This window comes from Dromaius novaehollandiae, chromosome 1 (genome assembly GCF_036370855.1).
Source record: "Dromaius novaehollandiae isolate bDroNov1 chromosome 1, bDroNov1.hap1, whole genome shotgun sequence".
Lineage (NCBI taxonomy): Eukaryota > Metazoa > Chordata > Aves > Casuariiformes > Dromaiidae > Dromaius > Dromaius novaehollandiae.
The window spans coordinates 197,157,480-197,176,100 of record NC_088098.1 but is presented as its reverse complement, the minus strand read 5'-3'; the positions used below and the strand labels follow the sequence as shown (position 1 = coordinate 197,176,100).

The 18,621-nt window shown below is 41.7% G+C and overlaps 1 protein-coding gene and 1 long non-coding RNA gene across 5 annotated transcripts in view; one reads left to right on the top strand and one right to left on the bottom strand.

Moving 5' to 3' along the window:
• Positions 1 to 2,944: 2,944 nt before the first annotated feature.
• LOC135327167 (uncharacterized) lies at positions 2,945 to 6,059 on the bottom strand. Its single transcript, XR_010387303.1, has 2 exons — positions 5,351 to 6,059; positions 2,945 to 4,776 (listed from the first exon to the last, which is right to left on the bottom strand). It is a non-coding gene; the product is annotated as an uncharacterized LOC135327167 (long non-coding RNA).
• An 11-nt stretch (positions 6,060 to 6,070) lies between these two features.
• Positions 6,071 to 18,621, top strand: part of CDK8 (cyclin dependent kinase 8) — an 87,515-nt gene continuing 74,964 nt past the window's right edge. For 2 of the 4 annotated variants that reach the window (XM_064504991.1, XM_026108894.2), the window contains exon 1: positions 6,071 to 6,559. In XM_064504991.1, the coding sequence (XP_064361061.1) occupies positions 6,300 to 6,559 (260 nt within the window). In that variant the 5' untranslated portion in view covers positions 6,071 to 6,299. The remainder of the gene's footprint in view (positions 6,560 to 18,621) is intronic. The other 2 variants (XM_026108893.2, XM_026108895.2) reach the window with 2 other exon arrangements.

Sequence of the window (18,621 nt, the reverse complement as noted above, 5' to 3'; positions counted from 1 at the left end):
ATCTTTTTCCCATTTAAACAAGTAAAGGAGGTCATTTCAGGTGCTGGTATTAATTAAACATGCCCACTGTGTGTGAAAACTCACATTATCCCTGCCTTGGTGGGTATGAGCCTGTAAAGGTGGATAAACGTACACAAAGGGGAACTGACAATACATCAGTTTTCAACTGTAGAATAAGTTTAATAACTTTAAAATAATCTCATCATTGACAATCATTATATTGTACCAATTCAGCATAGCAAGCTTGCAGCTTCAGATACTCATTTGGTACTTTATAATCTCATTCTTTGTGTCGTTTTATTATCACCATTTTTTCTTACTCTCTAGCCTGCTTTTTAGACAGGATCCTTTCCCCATTTCTCCATAATCTGTTCCTCTCCTTTCCTGTCTCTTCGCCTTTTCCTTTTGTAGGAACTTCCCTTCACTTTTTTCCAGCTATTCTCTAAAATAAACCATCAAGTGCTTAATGCTGACAGAGAAACTTATGTGTAAAGCTGTGATTTCAGTTGGTTCAGTTTGTAGAGCCTTACAAGTTTTTCACACAAGGTGCAAACCCTTTTACAGATTTCACATATGCTGATTGCTGATCTGCTGATAGCATACACAAACTTTCTTTTCTTAGTCACTCCTGCAAATTCTTTCTACACAGGGCAGAAGCCGACAGGCTGTGGTAGATGAGTATGTTTCACATCTTATATAAACTATTTGAATGAGCAAAATCACAAGATTTCATGAGAACGATTCTATAATTATGTAAGAAAACCAAAGTCTGACAATATCCAGACTACTCAGACTTTGGTTCAAATTTGCTTGCAGAAATAAAGACTGACGTGTTCTCAAATTCAATGCAGAATTTTGTATTCACTTCCTATTCAAACTCATATTTTGCAAAAATACAATATAACTATGTTCATTTTACATTATGTTCTTAGTATGAAATAACAATAATAGAGCTTTCCTTAAATATCAACGCACTGTAGCAATGTTTTCCCCAAGAAAATATTTTCCTTGGAACTATAATAAAAATAGTCTATAGAGGGCAGCAAACCCCAGCAATTACATTTTGTAAAGCTGTCATAAAACCTGTAAGCCTGGTTTTAATTTGATTGTATAGTCATTTAAGTTGTTTAGAAAGTAAGTTTATTATGTTTTATGACTCAATATTATGTAAGTAAGGCAGAACCTATTGTTTTAATCAAATTTTAAAATCTGGTCTTAGTATGTGCAGATGACACTGACGTGGTGTTATCGAATTGATATGCGTAAGGGCAGGGCTGCCACTGAGAGGGGCCTAGACAGGCTGGAGGAATGGGTCATCAGGAACCTCAAGAAATTCAACAAGGGCAAACGCCAAGTCCTTCATCTGGGACTGACTAACACTCTGGGACACTACTGAATGGGGACTTACCGGCTGGTAGTGTCTCTGCTGAAAAAGATCTGGGGATCCAGGTGGACAGTGGAGCGGGCTAAACATGAGCCAAGAGTGCACCCTGGCAGTGATGAAGACTAATGGCATCCTGGGTTGTATCAGCAGGAACACAGACAGTAGATGAAGACAAGTGATTATTTCCCTTTACTTGGCATTTGTTTGCCCGCATCTAGAATACAGTTTCCAGTTTGGGGCTCCCCAGTACAAGAAAAATACTGATAAACTGGAGCAAGTTCAGTGGAGGCCACCAAGGTGGTCAGAGGCTGCAGCACTTGCCCTGTGAGGAAAGGCTGGGAGGCCTAATAGCAGCCTGCCAGTACTGACAAGAGGTTCATGAGAAGACAGTGCCAGGCTCTCTACTGAGATGCACAGTGGGAGGAGAGACAGTGGTCATAAACTGAAAGAGGGGAGGTTCAGAGTAGATACAAGGACAAAAGTTTTCACCCTGAGGACAGTGACAGGGTGCCCTGGTCAGGAGGCCCATCGAGAGAGATTGTGGAATCTCCTTCCTCAAAGGTTTTCAAGACCCAACTGGACAAAGCCCCGAGCAACCTGAATTTATTGGCAACCCTGCTTTGAGCAGGAGATTAAACTAGATGATCTCTGGAGGTCCCTTTGAACCTGAATGTTTTCGTGTCTACTGAAATAATGTAAAACAATATGCAATATTAGTATTTACTTCCCCTCAAATAGGGCTCTTTTCAATAAAAAAAGCTCTTCTTCATAGGAAGAATTTTCAAGGTCTGTAGAGACTGTTTAGAACGGACTACCTGGCTTCTTCAGGAGCATAAAACAGACTCATATTTGCTGAGGCTGGTCCTGTGTCTGGCAAACAGATGTGTGGCTGCATGACTCCATCCTATACAGGACCTGGATCCAAAGAACTGAAGTACATTTGTTAGTGACTTGCACTTGTGCCAGAACCCAGGACACCTTGTTAAATCAAGCACATCGGTAGTCCAGTCAACATTGTAGAAGAGTGCAGTTAAGTCTAAAATAAAAAGTACTTACCTTTACATACAAAACTGTTTGTAGAATCAACACTTCAGCTTTAAATAAACTTAAACTTCTTAAATGCAGCTAACTCATCTGCACATTAAGAACTGCAAGGTTTCTAGAAAATGATCAACCTGTGTATCACAGTTTGTTTTTCTTTACAAACAGAAAAGAACATCCCCCCTGCAATATTCTGTTGCCTTCAGCTCTCACTGATGTAAGCCGAAGTGGAAGATGTACAGCACTTAGCAGGATTGTCCCTTTATCATTCAATACCAAGCTGGGAACAGCTTAGTCAGACTGCTAAAGAATATCCCTTTGGCTTCAGTGTGAAACTTTTAGCAGGTAGCTACTCTTAAAGGAAGAGTAGCTGGTCTGTGAAAAGCATAGTCTGCATGTTTAAATTTGGCAAATTAGTAAATGGAGTGGAGATGACATTCTAGGGGCATTCTGATGGCGTTGGGACATGTGATTGTTGTAGGTATCCATTTAAAAATACAAGGCGAGAAAGCAAAAAAGTTAAAGATATGCTGTTGTATTTTTTCCCTCTATTTACAAAGATGGTGAATTAAGTATCTTTTTATAGTAGTAATAGATTAAGTAGCTTTTTGTACATTCCCCAGCTGTAAACTTTGCTTCAGAAATTCTGATTCCAGCACCTACACTGGACATTAGCATGCCAACACACTCCCAACAAAACCAGCTTTGCTTTCAGGATTTCCAGCGCTGCTGCTCCAGCTTGGGTACAGACCCCTCTTTATCTGGTACCTTACCTCAACAGTCAACATCTGCTTATTACTACAGTCCAGCCAGTTCCCAAACAATTCAGGTCTTTCACTGCAAAATACAATTCCCTACATTCAGAGACATTTAATGAAGTGAACCTTCTTGACTACTTTCCTCTCTGGACAGACACTGTTCACTTTGATAACCATCTCCAACCCACTGTGCTTTACCAATGCTGGCATGTTAACAGTTACTTTTCTATGGAGAACAGATTTTCTTCAGGTGTAGTGGTTTCAGACAAAAAATGTCAAAAGTGTTTGTGTACAGGAAACAGTAGATACAACACAAAGTTGGAATAGGAGGATCTTGTAAAGGACAACATGAATGTTAGAGGAAAAAGAGAAAGTGGAAAGCTCTGAAGAACTGAATTCAGCAGAGCATGTTCAGCATACATTCACAGCTTTTTAAATTCTTTTCTGAGACAGCAGAAAAGGAGAGATGACAAAACAGGTAGTATGAGATAAGAAATTCTATCATGAAAAGCACTTCTTGCCAATTTAAAGAGCCATTGTGGGGACCTGAGAGTCAAGAATAGCAGATCATGGCCTGGTCATCTCTTTCTTTTTAAGAATGGAGCAAAAAATGAAACTTTTTCTTGATAATATGCTGTTGTACTTTGACAGATTTTTTAAATAAATCACAGAGAAGTATGTGCTTTTTCCATGAAATAAAATTGCAAGTTGGTCCTGAAATGTCAATATTGATTTCTTACCATTAAAAAGATCAAGATGTTCTTTCTGTTCCAAGTCTCTTATGACTTGGTACCCATCCATTTGAATTGGTAAAATTGGATGTTACCCACAATAAAAGCATCTGAAGTAAAAACAGAGTGAAGAAGCAGAAAATGGTAGTTACACAAGTTCTGGATGGCATATAAACCAAATGTTATGAAAGGCTAATGAAAGAAACATTTGCAGAGAGGCAGACTTCTCAACATTCTTACAAAAGGATCAAAACCTACAAGAGAAAAAAAGTTATTTCTATTGTGGTTTTGACTTCTGAGTTTGTTTGGCAAAGTATGGAATTCTTTCCAAATGGTTTAGTGTAAACACGTAAAACATATCACAGGTCCTCAGAAAACAAGTCTGGATCCTATATCCTTGTTTGTATTCATGCCATCTTTTCTTTCTAAGCAGACATTGATTCTTCTCCACACCCTGTCATGGTTTAGGTCGGGACGGACTCAGTGCATGCATTAATTACTGTGCAATAACTGGATCGGCATGAAGGAGTTTGGATATTTATTGCCTGTGTGAAAGAGTGATGAATAACGCAAAGAACACTACAAAGTTACAGAAAAGGGGTTATCTTTACTTCCTTTCTCCTTGCTGCCAGGAGTGAGAGTTGTCAGGAGGAGCAGGGTGCTGAGAGTGGTGGCTCCAGCCATGCGAGCGTGGTTCCCGGTGTCCTGGGAGGTCCTCCACAGTCAGGCCTCCCTGAAGGTAGAGTCATGCCGCTATGCTTCAGACTGCGGTGGCTGAGTTTTATGAGGTGGAGAGCATCTTCCAGACTGTTTGATCTTTGCTGGTTGGCAGACCACTCCAAGCTGTTTCTTGTTGCTTGGTCTAGTGAGTTGACAGGCAAATGTTCTTGTATATATGTTGTTCTGGTATTTCTACTAATTACATGTTGTTTTTTTTTTCATAAGGCCTGCATAATTGTGCTTTATCTAACAAAAGTTACATCCCTAACAACTACATAGCAACATACTGAAGGTCAAACTGTGGGCCTCCTACATCAGTAATTATTTGAGTAATGTCAGCTCAGTAGGGCTGACACATCCGTATTCCCAACTTTCACGAATCAAGCTTAATGTGTAAATTAAAATGGAAAAAAATTCAGAATGTACCAGAAAACGTCATTTCTTCTTTTAGAATCCCCCAAACTGTACAGTATTTTGTCTCTCGTTGAGTTAGGGATTTGAGTGCCACTAACCAGCATTGCATTCTTGAGATGCAATGTGCTGCATGTATGCATGTTTACTGAAAATACCAAAAGTTGGGCAGTATTTAAACAGATTCCTGCAGTTTTAGTTTAGTTACACGGTCCCTATTCTAAAAAAGGTCTCACTGGCCTTGGGTTGGGTTAGTAACTACAGTTCTGTCAATAAAGCAGAGGAATTGGAGAGTGACCACTTACCGGTAGCAGGCAAGGGCTTTGCTAAACCTACTGATTTTGCATTAAATGCCAAGCAGCATGATCCCGGTGTGCCTCTGCATCCACACAGTGAGGGTTCGTCACCGCTGGAACAGCTGGCTGCATCTGCACCCAAACTCCTGCAATCTCCTTGATTAAAAGAATGTTAAAATACGATTTCGCAGTTATGGTAGAGAAGGACCCATGGTGTCTGACACCATCAGTCTGGAGTAAGATGGGCACTGCAATATCCGCCGTACCCAGCCCATGCAATGATGACAGCCTGCAGTGCCTGGTGATGATGTACTGATGACAGCCTGCTGATGCCCACGGCAAATTCGCGACGCCCAGCGCTGTGCCTGCACGCGGAGACCCTGCGGCAGTGGCCGCGCCCGTGGCTCCTCCCGGCCGGGCTCCGCGGGGCGCGGCCCAGAGAACCGGCGCCCACCCGGCTCCTCTGCCGCCCCGCCGTGGCCCGCGCCCCGAACCCGCACGGACTACAGCTCCCAGGAGGCAGCGCGCCGCCTCGCCGGCTGAAGACTACACCTCCCAGCATGCGCCGCTCGGCCGGGACTACGGCTCCCGGCATGCAGTGCGGGCCCCTCCCCCCTCCGCCTTGTCCCGTCCGTACTACAGCTTCCAGCGTGCTGCAGTGCGGGCATCCGGCCGCCCCTTGCCGCAAAGCATGCCGGGCCGAGCGGTGGGGGGCGGGGCTGCGGCGGAGGTCGCGGCCGGCCGCGCTCCACGTGGTGCGCTGCCCGCCGCGCCCGGTGCCGGGGAGGCGCCTGGGCTTTGCGACGCTTCTTTGCGGCAGTGCGGTCAGGCGCGGCCGCCGTATTCCGCCCGGGAGACCGGCTGTTGTGCCGCTACCCGGCCGAGGCGGGGAGGGGCGGCGGAGGACGGGGCTCGGGAGGGGAGGGAGCAGCCCTGCCGCCCGCCCGCCTGCCCCTGGATGGTCCGCGGGGCGGCTCGGCGGCCTGCTGCTGCTGCTGCTGCCGGGGCGCGGCGGGGCGGGGCGCGGCGAGGAGCGCGGCGGTCGGGGGGCGGCGCGGGGCGGCTCGGCGCGGCGCGGCGGGCGCTGAAGATGGACTATGACTTCAAGGTGAAGCTGACCGGGGAGCGTGAGCGTGTGGAGGACCTCTTCGAGTACGAGGGCTGCAAGGTGGGCAGGGGCACCTACGGGCACGTCTACAAAGCCAAGCGGAAGGACGGGTGAGTGAGGAGCAGGGCCCCCCCGGGCCCGGCCCGGCCCGGCAGCCGCCGCTGCCCCTCGGCCCCCCTCGCCCTCTCCGCCTTCCCCGCCCTTCCGCCGCCCGCTCCCGCGCCCACCGCTTCCTCCTCTCCCTGGCGCCTTCTGGGCCGCCGCCGCTCCCTCCGCCGGCCCCCGGTGCTCGCCCGGAGCCGCAACCCTTGGGCCTTGCTACGCTGTCCGTCGGTGCCCGGCGGGGCCGTGCGCCGGCCGCCCCTGCGCCCTGCCCGAGGGAGGCTTCCCCGTCCGTTAATTCCGCCTTTCCCCCTTCCCTGTCCTGTTCTCTCTCTCGCTGGCGTGCCTTCCTGCTGTGCTACTAAAACCCGCTGCTTGTCTCTGCTGTGCTTGCTGTCTCATGTGTCACCGGGAGTGTATTTTAATCTGACTGTTCCTCTCCCTTCAGTGTAATGCTAGAGTCCTGTTTTCATACTGGTAGCTTTGGGAAGAAAAAAAATTTAGTCAATGAAAACGCTTAACTTAACGAGCTTTCACTTGGAGTAAATGAATAGCCACCTAAAATTTTCAGCCTGACTATCTGCTCTGTAGAACATTTTTTTAAAATAGTGCTTTATTTTGTCTGATTTATTACTTGTAGTCACCATTTTGGGTCTTCTTGCTGGCTCCTCCTGGAACTGATCTCTGTTTGTGACCAGTTCTTTGTATAGACTTGAGCAAATGAATTCCTTGACATAAATATTTGAAAGAGCAAATAAAGCTGACTGGATTCACTGGCCCATGACGTGGCACCACTTTTTCAAGAACAGAACAATAGGAAGTAGGGAGCAGAAGAAATGGGGGAGGCAGAGGTTGTTCTTGTTGTAGGTCCTAAATTTTAAGTTACACCTGTTATTTTTGCTACAGTCTCATCACAGTAGTGCTCTGTGTGTTCCCATTGATATAATGTGTATTTTAAAACTCTGGGTATTCTTCTTATGTTTGATTAAATAAAACATTCTCTAAAAGGCTTTGGTCACTTATGATTGAAATATGATCTGGTTCTTTTTACCTAAGTTATAGTTCTAAAAATATATCTACAGAACACTTTTGCAGCGGGACTGGTTACGCCTTATTTTGTCTAACATGTCTTAAACGTGCTCATATTAATCGTAGCAGAGCTATTTTTGTGTGAATCTTGTTCATTGGTATGAGTCAGCTAACTTTTTCTTTTTTTCAAATTTTGAATCGGAGCCTTCGAACCTGTACTGTTCACAGGAATAACTATTATGTTGTGTGAATGGTTGGTTTTTTTGAGATTAGAATTTTAAGTTTGAGAAGCTGTTGCCCCAAGTCTCCTTACATGCAGGTACTTTGCTGATACAGCCAGCCCTAGTTTCAGTAAAGATAAGGAGATCTGTAATGGGAAAATAGGTGAAGTACTGAAAGCTGTTAGCTAAGTCTCCAATGTTCATGTCAACCTCTTCTTTGCAGCCATCTAGCATACTATATACTGTGGCAGTATATAGGGAATTCAGATTTTGATACTGGTGAAGCATTATTCAAACATTTTTAGTCAAATTACCAGGCTGCTTCATGATATTTGGGATAGAGTGTCTAGAGTTACTGGTGGTAGTGTTATTTTGAGTAATTTTGGCAAAGTAAAACTATGTTTTAAAAATGGATAGCTAAAGAACAAATGTGGTCTTTAAAGTAGCATTTTCTCTCAGTTCTTGAGAGCGTATGATTTAAAGTCCTGTCTCTTCTGGGGGAAAAATAATCAAGGTATGATATTAGATTAGACTTTGCCAGAAAACTGATGAGTAAAATGTATGGTCTGATTTTTTTTTTTTTTTTTTTGCCATGTTGTTTGTTTAGTGGCTCTTTCCCCTTCCCTTTCCCTAATGTCTCTTTTTTCCCTTCCAGATTTTGAAAACTTTCTCTATTAAATATGCTGTGTAATTGCCTTTAGCCTGTCACTCAAATGCTTAAAATACCAGTGTCTGCGAATGATTTTGTAGCTTCTAGTGTACTGGCACATATGTGATCTTAAACTACGTGGATGGAATTTGGATTGAGTTAAAGGTTCTGTTTAGAGTCCTTTATCAAAAGGAATAAAGTTGTGAAAGCAAACATTCAGTTACTCATTTTCTGAAACTATGATGATAGATGAATGGACATTATACATCTTAGTGATGAGCATGTGAAAGACAGAGTTCAACGTTTGCATATTCTCGTATGCCAAGCAACGCTATTTCAGTATCTCCCAGTGGTAATTACTGGTGGATAAGTAACCTGTTTCTTGAGCAATTCACCTGTAGTACTTACACAGCTCAAACTTTCTTTACATATGATGTTACCATTTTGCTCTTTTCCTTAAACATATATATGTGCTTTCTTTAAACTTCATTATATGCGCTTAATTATTATTTTAAATAACACCTCTTCCTCCCCTCCCCCCATTTAAGCCTATTAATACTCATCAGAGTTTTCAGAGGACTTTGAAGAATTTGTGTTACAGGACTGCGAACATTTTAATAAAAATGCTGGAGCTCTTTTTTAATGACAAAACTTTTTGCATACGGATCTAATGAATAGAACAAGCACCGAGGAGAAGTAATATTAATAAGTCAGTGTGTGCAAATATATGTTCAGAAGCTCTTGGTGATGAAAATCCAGTTTAACAGGCGTTAGTGTCTTTCGTATGACAACAGACTTCACCTCACTTTTTTTCCGATTGCTTTTACAGTTGCCTCTGAGGTGAAATGTGACAGTTCACAACTACATAGCAGCTGCATGTCCTGACTGTAGGAGGATAATTGAAGACAATGTATCTAGCTGAAACTACAAGGGGATATTTTTGGGAGACAGTCTTACAGTAATCTTGGTGTAGTGAGATTCCTTCTACAGAGAGAAAGAGACAGTATGCTCTTTAGTGACCTGACAAGGGCATAACATGGATTTTATGACCCACTCCAATGGAAAAAGCCAGTCCAGTCATGTGGTGCCCTTTGCCACAAAGTGAGGCTTTGGTTCTGGACTTAGTGTGCTGAGAGTGTCACTTACGGAGTCATCACATGCAGTTTCTTACATATTCACTTCAAAACCTGAACCTGCTGAACCTCAGTTCAGCTGAATAACAATGTTAGTTGTTACAGCTGAGCTCCACATGGTGCATTGACTGTAGAAAAACTGTATTCAGCTCTCACTTTTTATTTTCATTTCTTTTTTCAAGCTTATAGTCTTTATGGTCAAAAAGAATCTTCCTAGTTTTCCATTGAATGGTGCTATCTTTTTGTCACTGTTATACCTGTAGGATTTCTAACAAGCTACTAGTAATTATAGCAAGCCAGATGTGAGATGACAGTATTTATTATTAGAGCAGAAAAATATGTGAGAAGTGAATTCATTTCTAATGGCAGGCACTGGGAATGGAATGGTGGCACCCCAAGGTGCAAGCAAGACTTCAAATAAAGTTTGGGTGCACTGAAGTGGTAGGACACTAGGGGGCTTTTAAGTGTGGTTTTCTGTGATGGCAGAGCGCACTGAATGCTGACAGATCTGTCAGGCTGTGGTTTCTGGGCTGGCAAAGTGTGGTTCTAGTATGCTAATACCCAAGCAGTTACTAATTTTAATGGGCTTGATCTTGCACTTTTTTAAACTCTACTTTCCCTTCTGTTTTTGATACAACTAGAGTCTGAAATGTGTGAGAGAAGCTTATTCTGTCTAGCAAGGATGCCAGTTTCAGTGGCAATTTGGAGTGTTTCCAAGTATGCTTCTTTTGTTTATAGATTGTGGTTTGGATGAGAATAAGAAACTATTGAATGTCACTTTTAGGCAATATCTGACTTTTGAATTACAACAGCGAAATATTATGTAACTGAAGATCTCAAATTGCAGTGACATTGTGTTTTATTGGAAGCTTTTCATATTCTCCGGGAAAGAGACTTCTGTTGGTTCCCCACCCATAGTCTCACCACATCAAGCAACCTAATGCTTTCCTGGTCATTCTCAGAAAATGCAACAAGTGACATAGGGCTCAAAGAAGTTCAGTTGAGACTTTTTTTTTTTAATTTCGGCTATTATTGTTCTGTGTTGGAAGGTACTGGCACTTTATAATTGAAACTATAATATATTTAGATAGCGAGCTTTTCCTCACACTCTTCAAGCAGTCAAATCTATATCCTCTTTTTTCTTGATGGTCTGTATAAATTGTGTAAGAAACAGAATGGTGAAAAAGTAGTAAAAATCCAGTAAACGACTGGTTTGCTTCGTGTCTAATATGGTATGTAGTAGTTTCTGTTTACCTTTAAAAGGATATTGGAAGAATGATGATGAGTCTCTTTCAAACTGTTGCATAAAGAGAAACTGAAGAGATTGAGAATATTTCCCTCAGAAAGAAGGGAAGATAGAACATGTTCTCATTATGGAAAATAATGAATGATTTGGGGAGTGTAAAAGATGCTGATGCTAATTTTGTTTCATAGTATTTGAACAAGGGGAGATTGAATTTTTGTGGGTGAGCGGTTAAGAAATATTTTAATACAGCGTGTAAATAAACTTCACAAGCTTTTGTCAAGGGAAGCTATAAGTTAAAAGCTTAGTGCCTAGATGTCTGTGGTTGTGTCAAGAACGATCACTTCTGACCAACTACTCTAACAAGTTGAATGCTCTTATGCTCCAAAAGTTAGGCTGCTTTGTTAAGAGATCAGACCAAGATCTATAGTGCATGCAGAAGAGCCCACCTTTGCTTACTTTAGGATTTTTGTCTTCAGAAACACTTGGACCTTCATAAGGTTGATATCAGATTAATTTAGATATATTACAGTTTGTCTGTATTTGTAGGTATATACTGATTGAGTTGCTTCAGATGGCAGATAGTTGACTTATTTTGCCAATGTCTGTAGCAAACTGATTTTGTGGAGAGGTAAGTTCATGAGTATGGGAGGGCCACAGAGGTAATCAGTCCAGTGAGAAACTTGGCAAGAGGTGAAATAATGGGTCTGGGCATAGAGCTTCTTGATGAATCCTGTAGGAATTGTATTATGATGTTAATACTGTTAGCTTGCAGTATAAACTACACGATGTCTCTTGTCTTCTATCGGTTTAATGGATATGAGAATTTTTTGTTTTAGCTGAATATTCCGGTATGTTGCTTGTAGCTCCCTTGAACTGAAGCATTTGGTGTAGTGCAGATTATATGTATGCCATGAGTGTTGGAAAGGCAAGCATTTGACTTTTAACTCTTATGAGCAGTAGCATCCAATTTCAAAAAGCCACAGACTTGACTTAATGCATATGTAATATGTGCATATTATCTTGTTAAAATGTATGCCCGGAGTCTCTTTTGGGTCCATTACCATAGTTAGAAAATTCCCAGTTAAACTATATCTACATAATGAGGCATGCATACTGCATTGCATGAAGTCTTGTGCTCTTTCATTTTCATCGTAGAACACTTACATAATTATTTCCCCTTTTACTTCCTTCCCTTCTCACCCTGTCAGGTGGCTCCAAGTTTTATAGACTTTAAGATCATGCAGTGACCAGCCTTTTGACAGTGAGTGGACTTTATTTGGTGTAATCTTTTCTGTTATCTTGTCACAGATGTGTGGATTTGTTTTGATAGCTGTAAGCACAGGTGGAGCTGGCACAGCTTTGAGCTAACATTTCCTTGCTATCTGAAGTCATTGGCAAGTGCAGAGGAGAGGGTATGAGAATAATGTTAGCAAAATACCAAAGATCTCTATCAGCTTTTATCTTGGATTTATAAATTAGAATAAAATAATTGATAAAGGGCATGTACTTCTGTACTTGGTTTCTTATATAAGGGTAGAGGACAGTTTGTTAAGGTGCTGATTATAGAGAAGATGCATGTCATCTGAGGATGCTGCTCTTGGTCAAATGGTAATGAAGTAGTATGTTCACAGTAGGTCTTCTGTGTTCTTTGATTCTTGTGTTTTAAGGTCTCTTAGCCTCTGAGCTCTGCTTTATTGCCAGTGGAGTCTGGAGAGCTGTAATCTGCAGACAGCTGTATCAGAAGCCATGAAAAACTTCTTGGGTTTTTGTGTGTGTGTGTGTTTCTTTTTTTATAGATTATCTTAATTACAGTGAAGTTTGAGTACAGTGGAAACATTTCTAAGGCACGGTGGCTTGGATTTGTGCATGGCAAGGTCCTACTCCAACAACATGCAACACAGAATATGCAGTGGTGATGTGTACTACATAAGACATCTAAGTTACAACACAGACATGTATATTCTGGCATTAAAAGGTGATTGTTGTGCCACCATGAGTATCAGTATGGTTAGAAATACTTTGGCTCTTGAACAAAGATTCGCTGGCTTATGCCAACCATGGGTGTGACTGGAATAGTGCTAAAAGTAGATCTTTCTGAATATCAAGTTAATGACCTAGATGTCCTCATCTTCCACTGAAATCATTTTCCATAGACAAGTAACATGAAGTTCAGGATCAATGAGAAATAGGACATCAATTATGAATGTCCAGGTAGCGTCCTCTTCCAAACAAAAAAAAATTTTTTTCCTATGAGCTTTCTTGGGAACTTGCTTCTTTAATGCAGACCTGATAAATGTGGAGTTGCAAGAATACGGAATGTGGACTGGGCTGCTGTGGTTCAGTAAACTGAAAGAGCATATGAGGTGGTTCACAGATGCTGGGCTGGACTGGACTGTCTTCTCACCTGTACCGTAGTTAATGCTTTGAGGTGCAGCTCTAGTTCCAGAAGGTACAGGATCTGCTTTCATAGTCCCTTCTTTGGATTTGAAGCACAAAATTAGTTTTGTGACAACTGGAAAACAGGACTATGAGCATTGGTTCTAACCTAGTGGCCACTGATAGCTTGTTCAGTGGAAACATTGCAGTGCTGGGCACTCCAGCCCCAAAAGAGGACGCCTCATGCCCTTCACAGCCTCTCTTTTGTTGTGCGTTAACAAAATGAGTGCTGTGGCTCTTCATTCTCTACCATTTGCTTTGTGTGATACTTTTCTGTCTTATAGAACAGGTGAGCATTTCATTCTATTTTTTCATCTGGCCTGTATCTTTTACATTTCTGGGAACAAACCTTTCATCTCAGTGTGATGCTCATCTTAATTTTCCTACGGAAGTCTGTATTATACCACTGATAGATGGACACCTGTAGCCTTATTCCATGGCTGCCTTGGAAGCATATGTAGCTGTGAAAGTACGATAGTTACTTGATGCAGAGGAGCTCATGTACAGCATGCTGATTGAAGCTGGGTGGAAGGACATAAGTAACTGTATAGTGCTGTAGTGGCTTCCATTTGGAAAGTGAAAAAAGAATGATTAAATTTTTTTGGAACAAACAATGTTACCTACAAACAGACAATTGAAGCTTTCCAAATAGTTTTTTTCCATCTAGTCTCCTACATGCATAGGAGAACTCCCATTTCCAGTGTAAAGCTTAATGCTGCCCTAGTTTTTGCATGCTTTTTATTAAACTAATTTGTAATTAACTGAAAATGAAACAAAATGGAAATGACTGGTAAATGTGAATGAGTATGAAATATTAAGAATGAAAGCAAACCATACTGGAGAGTTGATACTTGTTTTTTTTTTGACTTAATTGTCATCTGGACTAAAAATGGGCTCTCATGCCCCTAATCTTCAGTCGGGAAGAAGTTTTTTGCTGGGCTACTGCATTAAGTTAGGTGACTGAAAAGCATGTAACAACGGTTCCTTGAAGAGTAATTCCTGTAGACTTCATGCTTTTTATATTCACAGGCTTCTGAAAAAGTCGGAGGGAATGTTAGGGCGTAGGAAAGTGCTCCATTTCCTTGCCCCCTCCAAACATGGAAGCTGCGTTTGTGGGCCGGCAGGGAAAGAAGAATGCAGCATGCAGTCCTCAGATGATGATGAAAGAGATGACTCTGGTGACGTGATGCACTGATAATGAGCGTTGCAGACAGAAGACAAATCTGTGCTATCCATGGATATCAAGATGTCTAGTGGTGTGTTAGAAGCAACTTACTGCAAATCACTTTCTGCTTCTAGAACAGCAGTACAGAATATGTGCAATTTTGGGGTACACTGAAAAAAGTGGTGGAGGCCATGGGCTGTGTGTTGTTAACGAAGAGATGAACCTGGAGCTCAACTGTTCTCCTGCTGGCCTGTTCTTATAGGAGAAGGTGAAAAGAAAGATGGGAGATGCCTGAAAGGATCTGAGGAGTTGAGGTACTTGGAGCTCTGGCATAGCAGCTGTGTGGGAAAGCACCCTTTTGTGCTGCTACTGTAGGTTTGAGCTATGGCAGTGGATTCTTGTTCACACTCAGAAATACTTTTAAGAAGAAAAATGGTGGGGTTGAAAATGTCTCTAGGGGCTGAAATCATTAACCTGCATAGAACTGCATCAGGAGTTCTCTTTCAGGGAACACGCAGGGTGGAAGAAGTGAGTCAGGAAACAGGGTCCTGCAGGTCTCCTGGACCACAGGAGGAGGAGTCTTCTGGGCAGCAGCTCTGTGGTGCCAGCTGCTGGCTTTTGAGACTCCTAATAGAAATTCTGGAAAAACTCTAGGCCTGGTTGGCAAGGAACCTCATATGTCTGAGAACAGGAATAGGATAGTGGCATTGGAGATTTAATCTGATTTTTTTGTAGTTTTGTACATTCTAAGCAAAGTATTTGGAATGAACAGAACAGAGTTAAGGTAGGCAAGCAAATAACTAGCAAGTACATAGTACAAGTAATTTGCAGTACAGTGTCAGTTCTGTGCTAAATAGGTTGAAAGCAGATTTCTGAGAAAGCATTTCCTGATATTTGGTAAAGTTAAAACAAACAAAAACAAACCAACTCTCCCTTCCTGTGTAAGGGGGTGTACAGTGAGGCTCCAACGCCTTTCCTGTTCCTCCAGGAGCTTTGCTGGCTGGTGCCAATCCTTAAAGAAGGACCTATAGTGGATGCATATACAGATGTATTACTTAACCTTTTGCTGATTTAAACCATATTCTTTGTGGTGTCTGTTGATGCCTGGGATAACTGTTTTGTAGAAAGTACTGCCTTCAACTATTTCTGCAGAAACATTAACAGTGTCTTAAACGCAAGGAAAGAACTAAGAGAAGATGAACTCAGAGCTATGCATACGGAAGGCCGTTCTATTTCTGAAGCTGTTAAACTCTTCTGTGGCTGCACAGGATCCTTGAGTTAAGAGACCAGAGGAGCTCTGGAGATACTGGAAGATTGAAGGTGGACTTGCAGCCTTGCTGTCTTAAAGTCCAAACAGGCAGAACAAGCTGCAGTTGCAACTTTTTTATATACCAAAGCTTGTGCAGTAGTTCTGGGAGTAACAGAATTGATGAAACCTGTTTTTTTTTTTTTTTTTTTTTTTTTCCTCTCCCCCCCCCCCCCTTTTTTTCCCCCTCTAAGGCTCTTTGCTTCATTGTGGGATTATCCAGTGTCTAAATGCAAATTCTGACTGAAAGTATACATGCAGCTCGTTTGTTCATTCTCTCTCCCTCCCTGATAGGACAAGGCAAAAAATAAAATAAAAAATTGCTAAAAAGTTCTAGTCTGGGTATCTTCCACCAGTTTGTTGCTGCCATGAGGAATCTTACAAATTTGATCAGCAGCTCAAATTATTTGAGGAGTGTTGTGCTTCCTGAGCATGTGTTGAGGGGAGGAGGAGGAGGAACTGACAGATCTTCAAATACATTTGAAATCTGCCAAAAAAGACTTGCTAAAGGGTTCTTGTGTATCAAACTTATCCTCATTTTGAAATGGAATAATCCTGTAAAGATTGTTTATTCAATATTTAATTGGCTCTTTTTATGCTAGTTTGACGTATTAACAAAGTGAGCAGTTTGTTTTTTAACATTATAAAATATTTAAAATTATGTGCATTGACTGACTTTATGTAGTTGGTGGTAATTGGTTCACCCTCCTGCAGTTTAAGCTCAGGTCTTGAAAATGCTCTTTGAGATTCCAGTGCAGACAAAATGCATTGTTTGAATGAATTTAGATGAAATGAAAATGAGTCAGGAGCACCACCTACATTATCTACTTTGCTGCTAATATAAGGTTGCCTGTGCTTCTGGTGGTCTTCCACTGTAAAGCTGCTTTGAGTATGGAGTGGATAAGTCTATCCTGTGTGAATGGATGGTGGCCATAAGGCTTTGGTTTCAGGCTTCATCCTACTGATGTGCTAACTCATATTCTTCCCTCTTGGGCCCCCCCCCCCGGTCTTTTCTCTGAGAGCTTGGCAAGTAGCAGTGTGTGTTACAGCTACTTGCAGGCTGATAGCCGTTCAGGAGGGTTTTGTGTTCAGGCTAGCTAGCCTGTTGTTGTCTCTTGTCTCCTCCGAGACTCAACAAATGGCTTCTGAGACCTTGTCAGGCCCCCGTAATGGCACATTTGGGATTACAGAATAGCTTTATTCATAGCTACAATTTTTTTTTTGTTAGGTACAAGGCCACTTATGAGCCAGTCATTAACAGAATAGCTTTATTCATAGCTACAATTTTTTTTGTTAGGTACAAGGCCACTTATGAGCCAGTCATTAACCTCTGTGTTTTACAGGCCTTTTATTGAAATAGGCATTTCTTAAATAAATATATTGAATATTGTATAGAAGCACATTTGAACTCTATAGTAGTTTATATAGGAAAGGTACTGATAAACAACTTAATATTTTCTCCTATGGAGAGTTCTGTTGATGTGCTCTGCCCTGTTGCATGTGTGTTTTGCATATGGTGGTGAGAGACTGACTTGTACATCCTAAACTTCTTATGCTTAAGGACTATCTGGTAACCGCCTTGAGTCTTAAGTGGTAGTATGGCAACACACATTGTGTGATTAGCTCCAGAATTTCAAGGAAAAGAATTATAAACCAGGATTAAAGCTGTCAGTACATTGTTTAAATGACAACAAGTTTAAGAGAACATAGTGATTTTTCTCAACTACAGATGACAGTCTAAATATCCAAAATTAAAATTAGTCTTGGAAAAAAAAGCGCATGTTCTGAGAACATGGAAGAACACAGCTAAAGGTCACTGAAACAATCTGCCTGTTTTTCTGAGAATGCTCCATTCTCTGTGCTTGTAACACCTTGCGTACAAGATGTTGATATTTAAATAAAGGACACTTGAGAGTTGCACAAAAAAAAGGCTCAGTTCATTACAGTGTGTTTGAATAATATGTGCATCTGAGAATCTGGAATACAAAAGAATCTGAATTGCAGTAGAGCCCTTGACTCCACCTTGTGTTTCTGGCCAAGATGTGTTTGCTGGGAGAGACATTACCTTATCTTATAAGAGGGAGCCCTAGCTGCAGGTTTACTTTCCATTACAGCTTGTATTTTGACACTGGGTAATCCCACAATGAAGCAAAAAGCCTTAGAAAAATCAGCTTTTGTAAACTGTTTTACTCAGGGAACTGCTATGCAAGCTATGGTACATAAGAAAAGTTGCAACTATAGCTAATTCTGCCTGTGCAGCCTTTAAGCCAGCAAGACTGCAAATTTGTCCCTGAGTGTAACTTGAATCTTACCTAATGTTTTTGTACTTAAACAGTTTAAGGTTCAAACTTTCTCTTTTGAGTGAACATCAGCCCTGTTCCTGCAAGACTGAGCAAAACAACTTCTCAAAGTAAATGTGTGAACTGTACCTTTCAATTTTATGTTAATTCACTTTTGTAAAAGCCTGACTGGAAGCGTGTATGAGTCTACCAGATGAGTGTCGGGTACCAAAAGGCTCATTAAAAAAAAAAAAAGCACACAAAACAAACAAAAAACACACCTCAATAACTTGTGCAGCAATTTGTGTTCCTGAAAGTTATCTGGGTAGAATTCTGTGCATATACAGGGAAACAAATTAGCATTGGGACTGCATTTTCATCTGCCCGACTGTAGCTTACCTGTGCTGCATGAGATCAGAGAGCCTGCAAAAGCAGGAAATTCAGTAATGAATGAGTTTTTACCCCCGTTTAGCTTTGGTAAATGCTCTGTGAGAGAGATGCACAAGACAAAATTTCTGGGTAGTGAGTAGCTACTTAATGAAATAGCTGGTCAGGTAGCCCAGAGTGGGAGAATCAACCCTTGACTTGGCCTGAAGTAGTATAAAG